This window comes from Salvelinus alpinus, chromosome 19, assembly GCF_045679555.1.
Source record: "Salvelinus alpinus chromosome 19, SLU_Salpinus.1, whole genome shotgun sequence".
Classification (NCBI taxonomy): Eukaryota; Metazoa; Chordata; class Actinopteri; order Salmoniformes; family Salmonidae; genus Salvelinus; species Salvelinus alpinus.
Genome location: NC_092104.1, coordinates 23,280,523 through 23,295,380, shown reverse-complemented (window position 1 = coordinate 23,295,380; position 14,858 = coordinate 23,280,523). Strand labels below are relative to the sequence as shown.

General features: G+C 43.4%; 1 protein-coding gene across 1 annotated transcript in view; it reads right to left on the bottom strand.

The window, feature by feature from the left end:
• The window catches only part of LOC139545151 (zinc metalloproteinase-disintegrin-like berythractivase), a 29,234-nt gene extending 26,403 nt beyond the window's left edge, over positions 1-2,831 (bottom strand). The window contains exons 1-2 of the mRNA XM_071352594.1: positions 2,677-2,831; positions 26-111 (exon numbers count right to left, since the gene is read on the bottom strand). Coding sequence (XP_071208695.1) covers positions 26-111; positions 2,677-2,734 — 144 coding nt within the window. The 5' untranslated portion in view covers positions 2,735-2,831. The remainder of the gene's footprint in view (positions 1-25; positions 112-2,676) is intronic.
• Between the last annotated feature and the right edge of the window lie 12,027 nt (positions 2,832-14,858).

Here is a 14,858-nt window from a genome sequence, read left to right as displayed (position 1 = left end):
GGAGGAAGAACAGGAGAAGACTTACTTGTGTTTCTCTTTTCTGCAGAGAATGTAGCCTGATGGGTCGGACCACCTCATAGTCGCTCACTCCTTCAAGAGGACCATGACTCACTGTGGGGCGATAGAGAGAGAGATGGAGTGGTAGAGAGATGAGAGAGAATTCAAGAATGGACCCACTTTGTCTATCCCCACACTGATCCTATCTATTCTAAACATAATAACCTGGATAGGATGATGTTAACATGCTTGTATCCAGGCATTGACTGGTCCAATGGTAAGGAACAGTCAGGTGGCAGTATAGCAGTGTTTTGCCCTTGAACTGCAGTAGCACAATCCCGGCTTTCCATATATAAGTTACTCTATTGAAATTCCTGTTCTCCTGAACATTGCATTTTGATCGTCTGGTTGTTCATCAACTTCCAGCCACTTCATCCCCTCAGTCCCTTGTGCAGCCAACCCTGTAATTATGGGTATGGGTTATTCCATTGTGTGTGTCTACCAAACCATGACAAATTAATGTGTGGTGCGTACACTAACAACATAGTTGGACCTTTGGTTGAGCTACGGCAACTATCTTGTAATGAAAGCTTCTGCTGACTTGGCCCTATCTTTTAATAAGCGAGGGCTTTGGGCGGAACTTTAATGCATTTCATTATTGTTTACACATTGTTTCTTCAAACTACAGTATGAATACCGCAGATACACAATGAACACAGGCTGTTTGACCCTTACATACGATAATAGACTGCGATAGACTTGCGTCCTGTCCAGGGGGTGTACTTGTACATCAGGCTGCCTACTCTACAGAAACAGGGCATACTGTAGACTCCTGCTGCTATGAGCATTCCAGCAATAATTATATTCTGTGTTATGTTTTGTTTGTGTATGAAACAAATGGATACAGATGCTTCGTTATTTTGATGCCCTTTCTTGTTCTCTGTCAGGCCTGTTTTGATTTGTACTTGACCATGGCCATTGAATTGCAGTACATATCCACTGCTTTGTGATTGGGCCACAGAGGAACATCCACCTTTGCGCAATAGCTGTGGAATGAGGTTATTATATTGGTAAACGTATGTCACACGCTGACCGTAGAGAGCTTTTTATGTCTCTATTTTGGTTTGGTCAGGGTGTGATTTGGGTGGGCATTCTATGTTAATTTCTATGTTTTGTATTTCTTTGTGTTTGGCCGGGTGTGGTTCTCAATCAGAGGCAGGTGTCTATCGTTGTCTCTGATTGAGAACCATACTTAGGTAGCTTTTTCCCACATGGTTTTTGTGGGTAGTTATTTTCTGTTTAGTGTTTTGCACCTGACAGGACTGTTTCGGTTATTCCCTTTGTTATTTTGTTCTTAGTGTTCAGTTTCAATAAAAAGCATGGACACTTGCTGCGCTTTGGTCCACACCTTCTTCAACAGATGACCGTTACAACGTATGGGTATTTTCAAGTGAATTTGCATGATTTGCTGGCTTTTTAATTGTATGTTTTACAACGAACTGTTCACATTAAAACAAACAATACTGAGCAAATGAGGCAATCTCATTCCATGTCTCTACTTATTGGAAGAGCTAAGGTTTTGAAATACTGGCCATGCCCAAGACAATCAGGGGGAATTTACCAGATAATGCAATTATCTCTGTTTTCATTCTATCCATTCCTTGGATTTATTCATTACGGAAACTGTTTACCGTTTAAGAACCAAATGGAAGCAAACAGAGCAATATGATAGTTTCTATTGGACAAATTCAGGAAGCTCCCCCCTCGTTTGATCCGGGTTGCTTCCATTTTTCAACAAAATGTGCGTAACGAATGCACCCTACGTGTGCCAATACTTACTAACACTACTACAATGATGTTTCCCAACAGTTGTTGTGAAAATGAGTCTAAGTTAAGGTTTCATCACTAAGTGTATTTACAGGGGCTTACAGGTAGTACCTGCCCGACTCACCTCACCTGATCAGGTAAGGAGAAAGAGAGAGAACTGAGAAATGTGGCATTGTTGTGGTACAAAGTCCAGTTTCTGTCACACAATTTCACAAAAAGTACTCTGTATGTCTGTTTTCTGTCCATATTCATTGACCGTAATTACTACTGTAACTATTTTACTATGTAGCACGGATAGCATGATAGCACTGTCTAGTGCTCTGTCGGTGCCACAGGTTTTCATCATGACTTTCTGTATTTCCAGAAGCCATGAAAGAAACAAATGGAGGAAAAGTAGTTTCGACTGAAATATACACCGAAGTGGATTTAACAAGTGACATCAATAAGGGATCATAGCTTTCAGCTGGATTCACCTGGTCAGTCGATGTCATCCTAATGTTTTGTACACGCATTGTACTTTGGCTGCTATTTCGGATTCTGTTAACAAATCCATGGGGAAATCTGAAAGCTCACATAGACTTCCAATTTAAACAAAACATTTCACTCCCTCAGAAAAACATATACAGTAGAGATATTCTTTGCCCCTCTTCATCTAAATATTTTTGCTTCAGTATTAAACAACTCATATTATATTTATTCCTCACTTTAGAAATCCTTGTTTTACTTTCTCCCATGAAAATATCTTTACAGTCACTGTAGTAGTCTGAATAAAGTGCACTGAGAAGATGGCTGACTGGGGTTAAGTTAACCTGTCATTGTATTGTGTGGAGATGAGTGTATCCAATGACTTACCTGAGAGATTGAGTGAAGCAGTTAGGGTAAAGATCCACAATATATGTTTCTGTGCCATTGTCGACGTGCAGACAGCTGCTGAAACAGAAGAGAGTGACTGAGGGGCTTTATAGGTTACATGGCTGCATGCTCATGTCATGTTATCTACCGTCCACAGGCCACACCTTATTAGTATCACAGCCACTTCCTGATTGTAATAGCTAGTGTACACACAACTTGCTACAGTGTGTGTGTCCCAAATGGCACCCTGTTCCCTATAAAGTGTACTGCTTTTGACGAGAGCCCTATGGGCCCTGGTCAAATGTAGTACTCTACAGAGGGAATGGAGTGCCATTTGGGATGCACACAGTGACTTGTATAAACACACTCCAGGTTAATTGAAAGAATGCAGGGGAAAATACCAGGTACCAATGGTGTTGAAGGTGTTTACACAACATTCTTTTTGCATAACTTTGCCTTTTTTCCTGTAACATTCCGTCCTACCAACATACACACGCATGCAAACACACACACACACACACACACACAATGGTAACAGTTAGAAAATATGTATTTGTCAATTCACTTTTAGAAAGAAGTGCATCTTCATAGAGATAAAATTAAATGAGTTTAAACCAGTTTCTGGAGAAGCTATGTTCCCACTGTTCCCTTTATCATTACAATACAGAGATTAGTAGCAGTAAGTTAATACATTTTTACTTGTACCGTTTTATTTGGAAGACTTAGTTCTCCTTCAGCTTGCCGGAAACCCATGAGTCAGCTTGAAACAGCTTGTGGTCTGTATGATGATGATGATGATGATGACGATGATCACTGTCATTTTCCTATTTAGGAGTTTCATAAAGCATTTCACTTCTGTTTTCTCTGTTACGATTTACTTTTCAAATATAGCCAAGACAATTCATTGTCCATGTCAAATAAAGACTCAAACCCTATCAGTAGCAGTTTTGATGCCCAGCGGCTCTCACCCACTAAACGCATGCTTAGATCACACCCAAAATACTGACACGTCTGAGAAGACAATAAGGTTGTCTCTCACACTAGAGAGGGATGGCCAGGCCATTCCAGAACACTGGGGAGAAATGTATGCTGTGTCCCTGGGGATCTAATAATAGCAAACATACGTAAGTCATACTTTCTTCTCAGATGAGACCATCTCTCTACTTTAATGGTATAAACTACCCCATGGGTACACTAGATGTAGGCCTACTACCTATTTTAAAATGTGTGGTTTTTCAATGATCTGGTGGCACTGTGATACATGGTTGACAATGAAAGAATGAGGTGCCCTGAGGCCGGTTGGCTGGGAATGACCCATCCCAAGAATCTCATGGTTGAGAATAGGGTCACTCTGGGTTATGTCACTGTTCACTGCATTGACAAAGATGTTGGTTGCTCAATCAGTAAGAAATGCACTGTGATTAGGGATGTGACGGTGACCATATTACCGCTACTCCGGTGGTCACGAGTTATGAAGGCAGTCAAATTCCACATGACCGTTTAGTCATGGTAATTAGGCTTCTGCAAGCTCTGATGCTGCTGATGGTCATTAGTAGCCTACCTAACTTGCTAACTGCCTGGTACTCAGCACTCTATTGTCCCTCTAATCACTCTTGACATCAATGCAAATGTGATCTAAAATCTAATCAAACACTTCATGAGACCCCATGAGCTCATGTTGTGCAACATTTCTATAGGCTATGCAATTGTGTGAGAAAACAGAGTGATGGCCTCTGTTAAAATGAGGAGTATCCCATCAGCTTTATATAGGCTAGGCCAACTATATTTAATTCTCAACCTTTCTAATATTAAGTACATTGCTTCTCTTTACAACAGGAGTATAGCCTACCTGGCTGGCATTAAAATGAACCACGGGAAAAGCACCCTCCTTCTGCTATTTAAGTGCATAGAGGACATGCATTTTTCCCCGTTGCTCCTGTTTTGAGACAGGTGCATGATAATGGTCCATTCAAAATAAAAACAAATTTCACACATATTATTTAGTATATGTAGAGACAAGATTAAATCAAGAATAGTGTGATGGGTGACATTATTAGCTTGTCAGTTGTGAATGATAGATTTTCACTTTTGAATGATGTCCAGCTTAATGCAAGAAACAGCCAACTTTTTCAAACCATAGTCGCACACCTTATGTAGCCTAGCCCATAGGTATATAAGGTTTGTATCACAACTAAAGTGGCCAAATAAATTCTCAAAATGAAGCACATTAGTCCGCTTTACAATGGGTGTAGAGCCTAACTGGCATACATACATACATACATACATGCATGACTTTCAAGTTTGGGGAAGATAATTTTCACCATAAAAATGCACCTTCCTTATAAAAGCATTACATGCATAATGGCATTTATGGTCAGTTTTGAGAATGGTGTTTTCCTGCTAATGGCACATTCGCGCTTATAGACTACTGCCGTGTGCACATTGCTGAGCTTATAATGTGAAGAAATAGCCTAATAGTTTAGCAACATTTTAAGCTAAAGGTTCTCATCTGTTGTGTCAAGCTCATTGCTTAAAACAGTTTTTTTTTATGCTAGTGGTTGTATTCATTTGGGATCTATCGCATCCCACAACATTCCCAGACTGTTTGGAGTATTTATTTCTCGCCCAGAATAGGTCAACTTTTGTACTATGGGGGATAGTAGATTGACATAGGCTAGTGCTTTTGCTGTTCGTTAGGCCTACTCATCTTGTTGGCTGATGAAAAGTAAATGTAGACAGTTCTTCCAATATCTTCAAAATTGATGTGTCTGTCTTCACTTGTAGCCTATGAGAGAGACCCGATCACATGACATGGAGAGCCATGTGAGTGAGAGGTGCTTCAGCAAGCAACCGGGAGAAGGGAATTATAATTATATTCAGCCCAAGGGCACAACGGCCACTGGCCGCAAAATGCCAGGAAATTTGTCAAATTGTGAATGAGAGACTGATGAAGTGTGTAGAGCCTGCACAAAAAACAAAGCAGAGCTCATGCCTTTCATGCAACTTTAAAGAAATCATTATTAGATTAGCAGCATACTGTAACGCTCGTCATTGGAATGAGAAGAGGAGGACCAATGCGCAGTGTGGAAAGTATCCATTTTAATAGGAATACTTGAACAATGAACAAAAAGAATAACGTGAATGGAACAAAACGACAGTCCCGTATGGTGAAAAACACAGACACAGGAAACAATCACCCACCACACACAATGACAAACAGGCGACCTAAATATGGCTCCCAATCAGAGACAATGACTGACACCTGCCTCTGATTGAGAACCATATTAGGCCAAACACATAGAAACAGACAACCTAGACATACAACATAGAATGCCCACCTACATCACACCCTGACCAAACAAAACATAGAAACATACAAAGCAAACTATGGTCAGGGCGTGACAGTACCCCCCCCCCCCCCCCCCCCAAAGGTGCGGACTCCGGCCGCAAAACCTGAACCTATAGGGGAGGGTCTGGGTGGGCATCTGTCCGCGGTGGCGGCTCTGGCGCGGGACGTGAACCCCACTCCACCATAGTCTTAGCCCGCTTAATTGGCGTCTTTGGAGCGGCGACCCTCGCCACGGACTTTGGACTGGGGACGCTAATAAAGGACCCCACTGGACTGAGGAGCGCCTCTGGACTGAGGGGCGCCTCTGGACTGAGGGGCAGCTCCGGACTGGAGGGAGACTCTGGCAGCTCCGGACTGGAGGGAGACTCTGGCAGATCCGGACTGGAGGGAGACTCTGGACTGACGGGCGGCTCAGGCGGCTCCCGACTGACGGGCGGCTCAGGCGGCTCCCGACTGACGGGCGGCTCAGGCGGCTCCCGACTGACGGGCGGCTCAGGCGGCTCCCGACTGACGGGCGGCTCAGGACAGACGGGCGGCTCAGGCGGCTCAGGACAGACGGGCGGCTCAGGCGGCTCAGGACAGACGGGCGGCTCAGGCGGCTCAGGACAGACGGGCGGCTCAGGCGGCTCAGGACAGACGGGCGGCTCAGGCGGCTCAGGACAGACGGGCGGCTCAGGCGGCTCAGGACAGACGGGCGGCTCAGGCGGCTCAGGACAGACGGGCGGCTCAGGCGGCTCAGGACAGGAGGGCGGCTCAGCCGGCGCTGGACAGGAGGGCGGCGCTGGACAGGAGGGCGGCTCAGGCGGCGCTGGACAGGAGGGCGGCTCAGGCGGCGCTGGACAGGAGGGAGACTCCCTGGTGCGTGGGGCTGCCACCGGAGGTATGGTATGTGGAGGAGGCACCGGATAGACTGGACCGTGGAGGCTCACTGGAGGTCTCGAGCACCGAGCCTGCACAACCCTACCTGGCTGGATACTCCCCGTAGCCAGGCCAGTGCGGCGAGGTGGAATAGACCGCACTTGGCTGTGCTGGCAAACCGGGGACCCCATGCGTAGGGCTGGTGCCATGTACCCCGGCCCGAGGAGACGCACTGGAGACCAGATGCGCTGAGCCGGCTTCATGGCACCTGCCTCGATGCCCACTCTAGCCCACTCTTGCCATCCAAGATCTCCTCCCAAGTCCAGGAGTCCTGAACCCGCTGCTTCTGGGTACCACGCTGCTTGGTCCGGTTGTGGTGGGTGATTCTGTAATGCTCGTCTTCCTCCTCTTCTGAGGAGGAGGAGTAGTAGGAAGGATCGGAGGACCAATGCGCAGCATGGTAAGTTTCCATATTTTAATAAAGCAAATAGAACACAACAAACACAACAAAGTGAACGAACGAAAACGAAACAGTCCCGTATGGTAACAACACAGACACAGGAACAATCACCCACAACCCACAATGACAAACAGGCTACCTAAATATGGCTCCCAATCAGAGACAACGACTGACACCTGCCTCTAATTGAGAACCATATTAGGCCAAACACATAGAAACAGATAAACTAGACAAACAACATAGAATGCCCATCCACATCACACCCTGACCAAACAAAACATAAAACATACGAAGCAAACTATGGTCAGGGCGTGACACATACAGCCTTAGAATGTCTTAAAAAGCAAAACATATACCCCGACATTTGTATCACAACTAAAGTTGCATAAATACAGTGGGGAGAACAAGTATTTGATACACTGCCGATTTTGCAGGTTTTCCTACTTACAAAGCATGTAGAGGTCTGTCATTTTTATCATAGGTACACTTCAACTGTGAGAGACGGAATCTAAAACAAAAATCCAGAAAATCACATTGTATGATTTTTAAGTAATTAATTTGCATTTTATTGCATGACATAAGTATTTGATCACCTACCAACCAGTAAGAATTCCGGCTCTCACAGACCTGTTAGTTTTTCTTTAAGAAGCCCTCCTGTTCTCCACTCATTACCTGTATTAACTGCACCTGTTTGAACTCGTTACCTGTATAAAAGACACCTGTCCACACACTCAATCAAACAGACTCCAACCTCTCCACAATGGCCAAGACCAGAGAGCTGTGTAAGGACATCAGGGATAAATTGTAGACCTGTACAAGGCTGGGATGGGCTACAGGACAATAGCCAAGCAGCTTGGTGAGAAGGCAACAACTGTTGGCACAATTATTAGAAAATGGAAGAAGTTCAAGATGACGGTCAATCACCCTCGGTCTGGGGCTCCATGCAAGATCTCACCTCGTGGGGCATCAATGATCATGAGGAATGTGAGGGATCAGCCCAGAACTACACGGCAGGACCTGGTCAATGACCTGAAGAGAGCTGGGACCACAGTCTCAAAGAAAACCATTAGTAACACACTACGCCGTCATGGATTAAAATCCTGCAGCGCACGCAAGGTCCCCCTGCTCAAGCCAGCGCATGTCCAGGCCCGTCTGAAGTTTGCCAATGACCATCTGGATGATCCAGAGGAGGAATGGGAGAAGGTCATGTGGTCTGATGAGACAAAAATAGAGCTTTTTGCTCTAAACTCCACTCGCCGTGTTTGGAGGAATAGAAGGATGAGTACAACCCCAAGAACACCATCCCAACCGTGAAGCATGGAGGTGGAAACATCATTCTTTGGGGATGCTTTTCTGCAAAGGGGACAGGACGACTGCACCGTATTGAGGGGAGGATGGATGGGGCCATGTATCGCGAGATCATGACCAACAACCTCCTTCCCTCAGTAAGAGCATTGAAGATGGGTCGTGGCTGGGTCTTCCAGCATGACAACGACCCGAAACACACAGCCAGGGCAACTAAGGAGTGGCTCCGTAAGAAGCATCTCAAGGTCCTGGAGTGGCCTAGCCAGTCTCCAGACCTGAACCCAATAGAAAATCTTTGGAGGGAGCCGAAAGTCCGTATTGCCCAGCGACAGCCCCGAAACCTGAAGGATCTGGAGAAGGTCTGTATGGAGGAGTGGGCCAAAATCCCTGCTGCAGTGTGTGCAAACCTGGTCAAGAACTACAGGAAACGTATGATCTCTGTAATTGCAAACTAAGGTTTCTGTACCAAATATTCAGTTCTGCTTTTCTGATGTATCAAATACTTATGTCATGCAATAAAATGCAAATTAATTAATTAAAAATCATACAATGTGATTTTCTGGATTTTTGTTTTAGATTCCTTCTCTCACAGTTGAAGTGTACCTATGATAAAAATTACAGACCTCTACATGCTTTGTAAGTAGGAAAACCTGCAAAATCGGCAGTGTATCAAATACTTGTTCTCCCCACTGTAACTCTAAATTAGAATATAGGAGTTTCTTTGTTAACTGCTCAACACAGAATAGCCTCATGTGCGCACTCCCTAAAATCGTTTGGAGAAAATATCCTTTCTATTTTATTCAGCTATGGTCAATTGTATTCTTCATACTATAAAATAATATAAAATAATTAAACGGAATTCTAAGCAAATCTTGTCTGCTAAATGAACTAGTGTAGCCCAAAGCCATATAGCATAGCCAGATCAGGGCCTAACATAAGGACAACTCAGAGTATGCTATTCTGGTCTTTTGAAATACACTACATTTTCTTCATATCATGTTTCTTTAGAACTGTCTAAAATAAATAATGGATTCATTGTGATGATGTAGGCTATATTACATGGATTTATTCAACTTTTTTTAAATGTAGATGTTCCAAAGGTCTGCATCAGTGGCTTGTAGGCTATGTGTGGAAGCCAGGAGATACTAAATGTGTTTATATTAATTAACGGTCAATTACCGTGAGACCGACCAGTTATTTGCTTGACATTCTTTAGCTTACAAATGTCATGACTGCCACAGCCCTAACTGTGATTTGATTTATTTTGGGGTAAAACAATTTGTACAGTTTAAAAACAATTTAAAAGTACAAAGAAGTCCAACAAGATACCACAATTATGGTGGTAGTCCTCTGTGTAGCTTGGTCAATGTGAGCCATCACGAGATCAGACTGGTTCCACCAGACTATTGGACTCTGGCTAGATGAGGTCAAATTATAGACTTAGATCAGACTGGTTCCACCAGACTATTGGGCTCTGGCTAGGTGAGGTCAAATTATAGACTTAGATCAGACTGGTTCCACCAGGCTATGGGGCTCTGGCTAGGTGGGTGAAATTATAGACTTAGATCAGACTGGTTCCACCAGACTATTGGACTCTGGCTAGGTGGGTGAAATTATAGACTTTGATCAGACTGGTTCCACCAGGCTATGGGGCTCTGGCTAGGTGAGGTGAAATCATCGACTTAGATCAGACTGGTTCCACCAGGCTATGGGGCTCTGGCTAGGTGAGGTGAAATCATCGACTTAGATCAGGGCTGTTCAATGTCGGTCCTGGAGGGCCGAAACACTTCTGGTTTTCATCCTCTCCTTCTAATAAGGGACTAAGTCAGACTTGGGACACCAGTTGAGTGCAATTAACTACCAGGTAGAAACAAATACCAGAAGTGTTTCGGCCCTCCAGGACTGACATTGAACAGCCCTGACTTACTGTAGATAGACATCGCATCTTTGTATGTCCCATTATGGCATCTGTAACAGTACGGGCAGCACCATTGAGGCCATCTCCATTGTGAAGCAGACAATTTTCTTCTACTACTAATTGTATTTGTATTTATTATGGATTCCCATTAGCTGCTGCCAAGGCAGCAAAATTAAGGCATTTACACAATTTTAAAAACATTACAATACATTCATAACAGATTTCACAACACACTAAGTGTGTGCCCTCAGGCCCCTACTCCAATACCACTTATCTACAACAAAAAATGTATGTGTACGTGTGTGTATAGTGCGTATGTTATCATGTGTGTGTATGCATGTCTGTCCCTGTCCCTGTCCCTGTCCCTCTGTCTGTCCCATGTCTGTCCCTGTTTGTGTTTCTTCACGTGTATTTTTATCTGTTTTTTAAAATCTGATTCTACTGCTTGCATCAGTTACCTATTGTGGAATAGCGTTCCATGTAGTCATGGCTCTATGTAGTACTGTAGTTCCCATAGTCTGTTCTGGACTTGGGGACTATAAAGAGACCTCTGTTGGCATGTATTGTGGGGTATGCATGGGTGTTCGAGCTGTGTGCTAGTAGTTTAAACAGACAGCTCAGTACATTCAGTTTGTCAACACTTCTTACAAAAAACAAGTAGTAATGAAGTCATTCTCTCTGAGCCATGAATATCATTAATGTTTTCCTAAGTCCCTCTTTATGGCACCTGACCACACGATTGAACAGTAGCGCTTTATTATGGTCAGACTTCCCCCCCCCATTTTAGCTACTGTTTTATCAACATGTTTCGACTAGGCTTACTCCAAGCAGGCTATCCAGGCTTACTCCAAGCAGTGTAGTCACCTCAACATGCTCAATTTCCACATTATTCAATACGATATTCAGTTGAGGATTAGGGTTTAGTGAATGATTTGTCCCAAATACAATGCTTTGTTTTTGAAATATTTAGGACTAACTTATTCCTTGCTACCCATTCTGAAACTAACTGCAGTGCTTTATTAAGTGTTGCAGTCATTTCAATCGCTGTAGTAGCTGATGTGTATAGTGTTGAGTCATCCGCATACATAGACACACTGGCTTTACTCAAAGCACATTGGTTATGTATGCGGATGACTCAACACTATTCACATCAGCTACCACAGCATGTCGTTAGTAAAGATTGAAAAAAGTAAGGGGCCTACACAGCTGCCCTGGGGAATTCCTGAATCTACCTGGATTTTGTTGGAGCGGCTTCCATTAAAGAACACCCTCTGTGTTCTATCAGACAGGTAACTCTTTATCCACAATATAGCAGGAGGTGTAAAGCCATAACAAATAGGTTTTTCCAGCAGCAGACTATGATCAATAATGTCAAAAGCCTCACTGAAGTCTATCAAAATATCCCCTCATCAATTTCTCTCCGCCAATCATCAGTCATTTGTGTAAGTGCTGCGCTTGTTGAATGTCCTTCCCTATAAGCGTTCTGAAAGTCTGTTGTTCATTTGTATACTGTAAAAACTTTCCCAAAAGTTTACTATGAGTTGGTAACAGGCAGATTGGTTGGCAATTTGAGCCAGTAAAGGGGGCTTTCCTATTTTTAAGTAGCAGAAGGAAAAGTGCTTCCCTCCAGGCCTGAAGGCACACACTTACTAGTAGGCTTAAATTAAAGATATGGCAAATAGGAGTGGCAATATCGTCCGCTATTATCCTCAGTAATTTTGTCATCCAAGTTGTCAGACTCTGGTTGCTTGTCATTGTTGATAGACAACAATAATTTTTTCACCTCTTCCACACTCACTTTACAGAATTCAAAATGATGCTTGTCTTTTATCATTTGATCAGTTAGACTTGGATGTGTAGTGTCAGCATCTGTTGCTGACATGTCATGCCTAAATGTGCTAATCTTGCCAATTAAAAAATCATTAAAGTAATTGGCAATATAAGTTGGTTTTGTGATGAATGAGCAATCTGATTCAATGAATGATGGAGCTGAGTTTGCCTTTTTGCCCAACATTTTATTTAAGGTGCTCCAGAGATTTTTACTATCATTAGTCATATAATTTATATATATAATATAGTTTCATATTATAGTTTCTTCTTCTTTTTATTCAGTTTAGTCACATGATTTCTCAATTTGCAGTACGTTTGCCAATCTGTTGGGCTGCCAGACTTATTTGCCATTCCTTATACCTCATCCATCTCAACCATACAATTTTCCAATTCCTCATCAATCCACAGGGATTTAATAGTTTTTACAGTAATTTTCTTAATGGGTGCATGCTTATTAGTAACTGGAATAAGCATTTTCATGAATGTGTCAAGTGCTGCGTCTGGTTGCTCCTCATTACACACCACAGACCAATAAATGATTTACATCAGCAACATAGGAATCACTACAAAATGTATTGTATGACCTCTTATACACTTTATTAGGCCAAGCCTTTGGAACTTTGATTCTCCAAGATATGGCTACTATATTGTGATCACTACATCCGATGGATCTGGATACTGCTTTCAAGCAAATTTCTGCAGCATCTTGCAGCATATTGATGATTTCATTTTTGTGCTATTTGTAACTAACCTGGTGGTTGACTGATGACCTGAACCAGGTTGCAGGCACTGGTTACAGCTTTTTCTTGAGTGGGCAGCTTGATGAAAGCCAGTCAATATTTAAATCACCCAGAAAATATACCTCTCTGTTGATACCACATACATTATCAAGCATTTCACACACGTTATCCAGATACTGACTGTTAGCACTTGGTGGTCTATAGCAGCTTCCCACAATAATGGGCTTTAGGTGAGGCAGATGAACCTGTAGCCATATTACTTGAACAGTATTTAAAATTAGATCCTCTCTAAGCTTTACACAAATGTGCTTCTGAATATTAACAGCAACACCTCCACCATTGGTATTTCTGTATTTTCTGTAGATGTTATAACTATGTATTGCTACCACTTTATTGTCAAAGGCATTATCTAAGTGAGTTTCAGAGATGTGAGTTGACAAACAAACTGAAAGGGTACATACCGAGACCTGGAGTGTGCTGTTTGAACAGGTGTGAGGCAAGTTTGGTGATTTACTCTTAACCTATAGGAAGTCCCACCCAGTTGACTACTTGAAAATGGTGAGTCCTCAATGGTGCTGCATATGCTAAAACAGGGTTTTGGGCACTAGTGTTGTCTATCTAAGTCTACGTTTTCAGATGTTATAGCCTCCCCTAGTGGGTAAGGTATGTATGTATGTATGTTGGGTTCCTGTAGCTCCTCTCCCAATCCGTTAAAGCACTTCCATCTGAAAATATAGTGACTTCAGAGCAACCAAACATATTTTTGTCTTCTTTCAAATACCTTTGTGTAACTGCTTTCACGTCTACAGAACATTTGTTATTCCTTGTACCTGAATTTCAGATGATGAAACTATCATTATTACACATTGACAGACGAAGCCATGTGACAGACAATGATTTCAGACATAGACAGTGATGAAATGTGTCAAAGGGCAGCTGGGATGTTTAATTGATCTCTCTTTATTTGTTTTTCTGCAGGGGACAGCAGAGAGACAGAGCAGGGAGACGCACCAGGAGATGTAACGGGACAGGGGAAACACTGAGGAGTGGTGGTCACAGGCTGATGACCCTATAGCTGGTCCAAGGGCACTTTTTTGGAGGTGTGACATGCAGAGATGGCCAGCAGGTTACCATATATCTATCAGTGTAAAGAAAAACATATCGATTTTTCAAAAATACAGGTAAGCAATACTCACCACTGACCACTGAGAAATCTTCATTTTAGAGCAATGTTATGTCATTATTCATTCGGGTACACAGTGAGTTTACACCACTGTCTAGGCCAGAATCAAAATCTCATGTGAACACTGGCCTCTGGTGAGCTGTTTTCATCTCTGTTAGGACAGACTAACCTTTGACAGTAAAATGATGTGATGAAAGAATACCACCACAAGAGGGAGATCTCTCCTCATTAATACCTCAGGCTCTCAAGCCAAGTGAATCTGCACTCCCCAGTGAATCTCAGCTAAGCTGCCTGCCTGCCTGCTCTACCTGCCTGCCTGCCTGCCTGCCTCCCTGCCTGATCTTTGTCCCTGCCTGATCTCCTTCCCTGTCTGCTCTCCTTCCTTCCCTGCCTGCCTGCCTGCCTGCCTGCCTGCCTGCCTGCCTGCCTGCCTGCCTGCCTCCCCTGCCCGCTCTGCTTCCCAGCCTGCATGCTCTCCTTCCCTGCCTGCCTGCTCTCCTTCCCTGCCTGCCTGCTCTCCTTCCCTGCCTGCCTGCTCT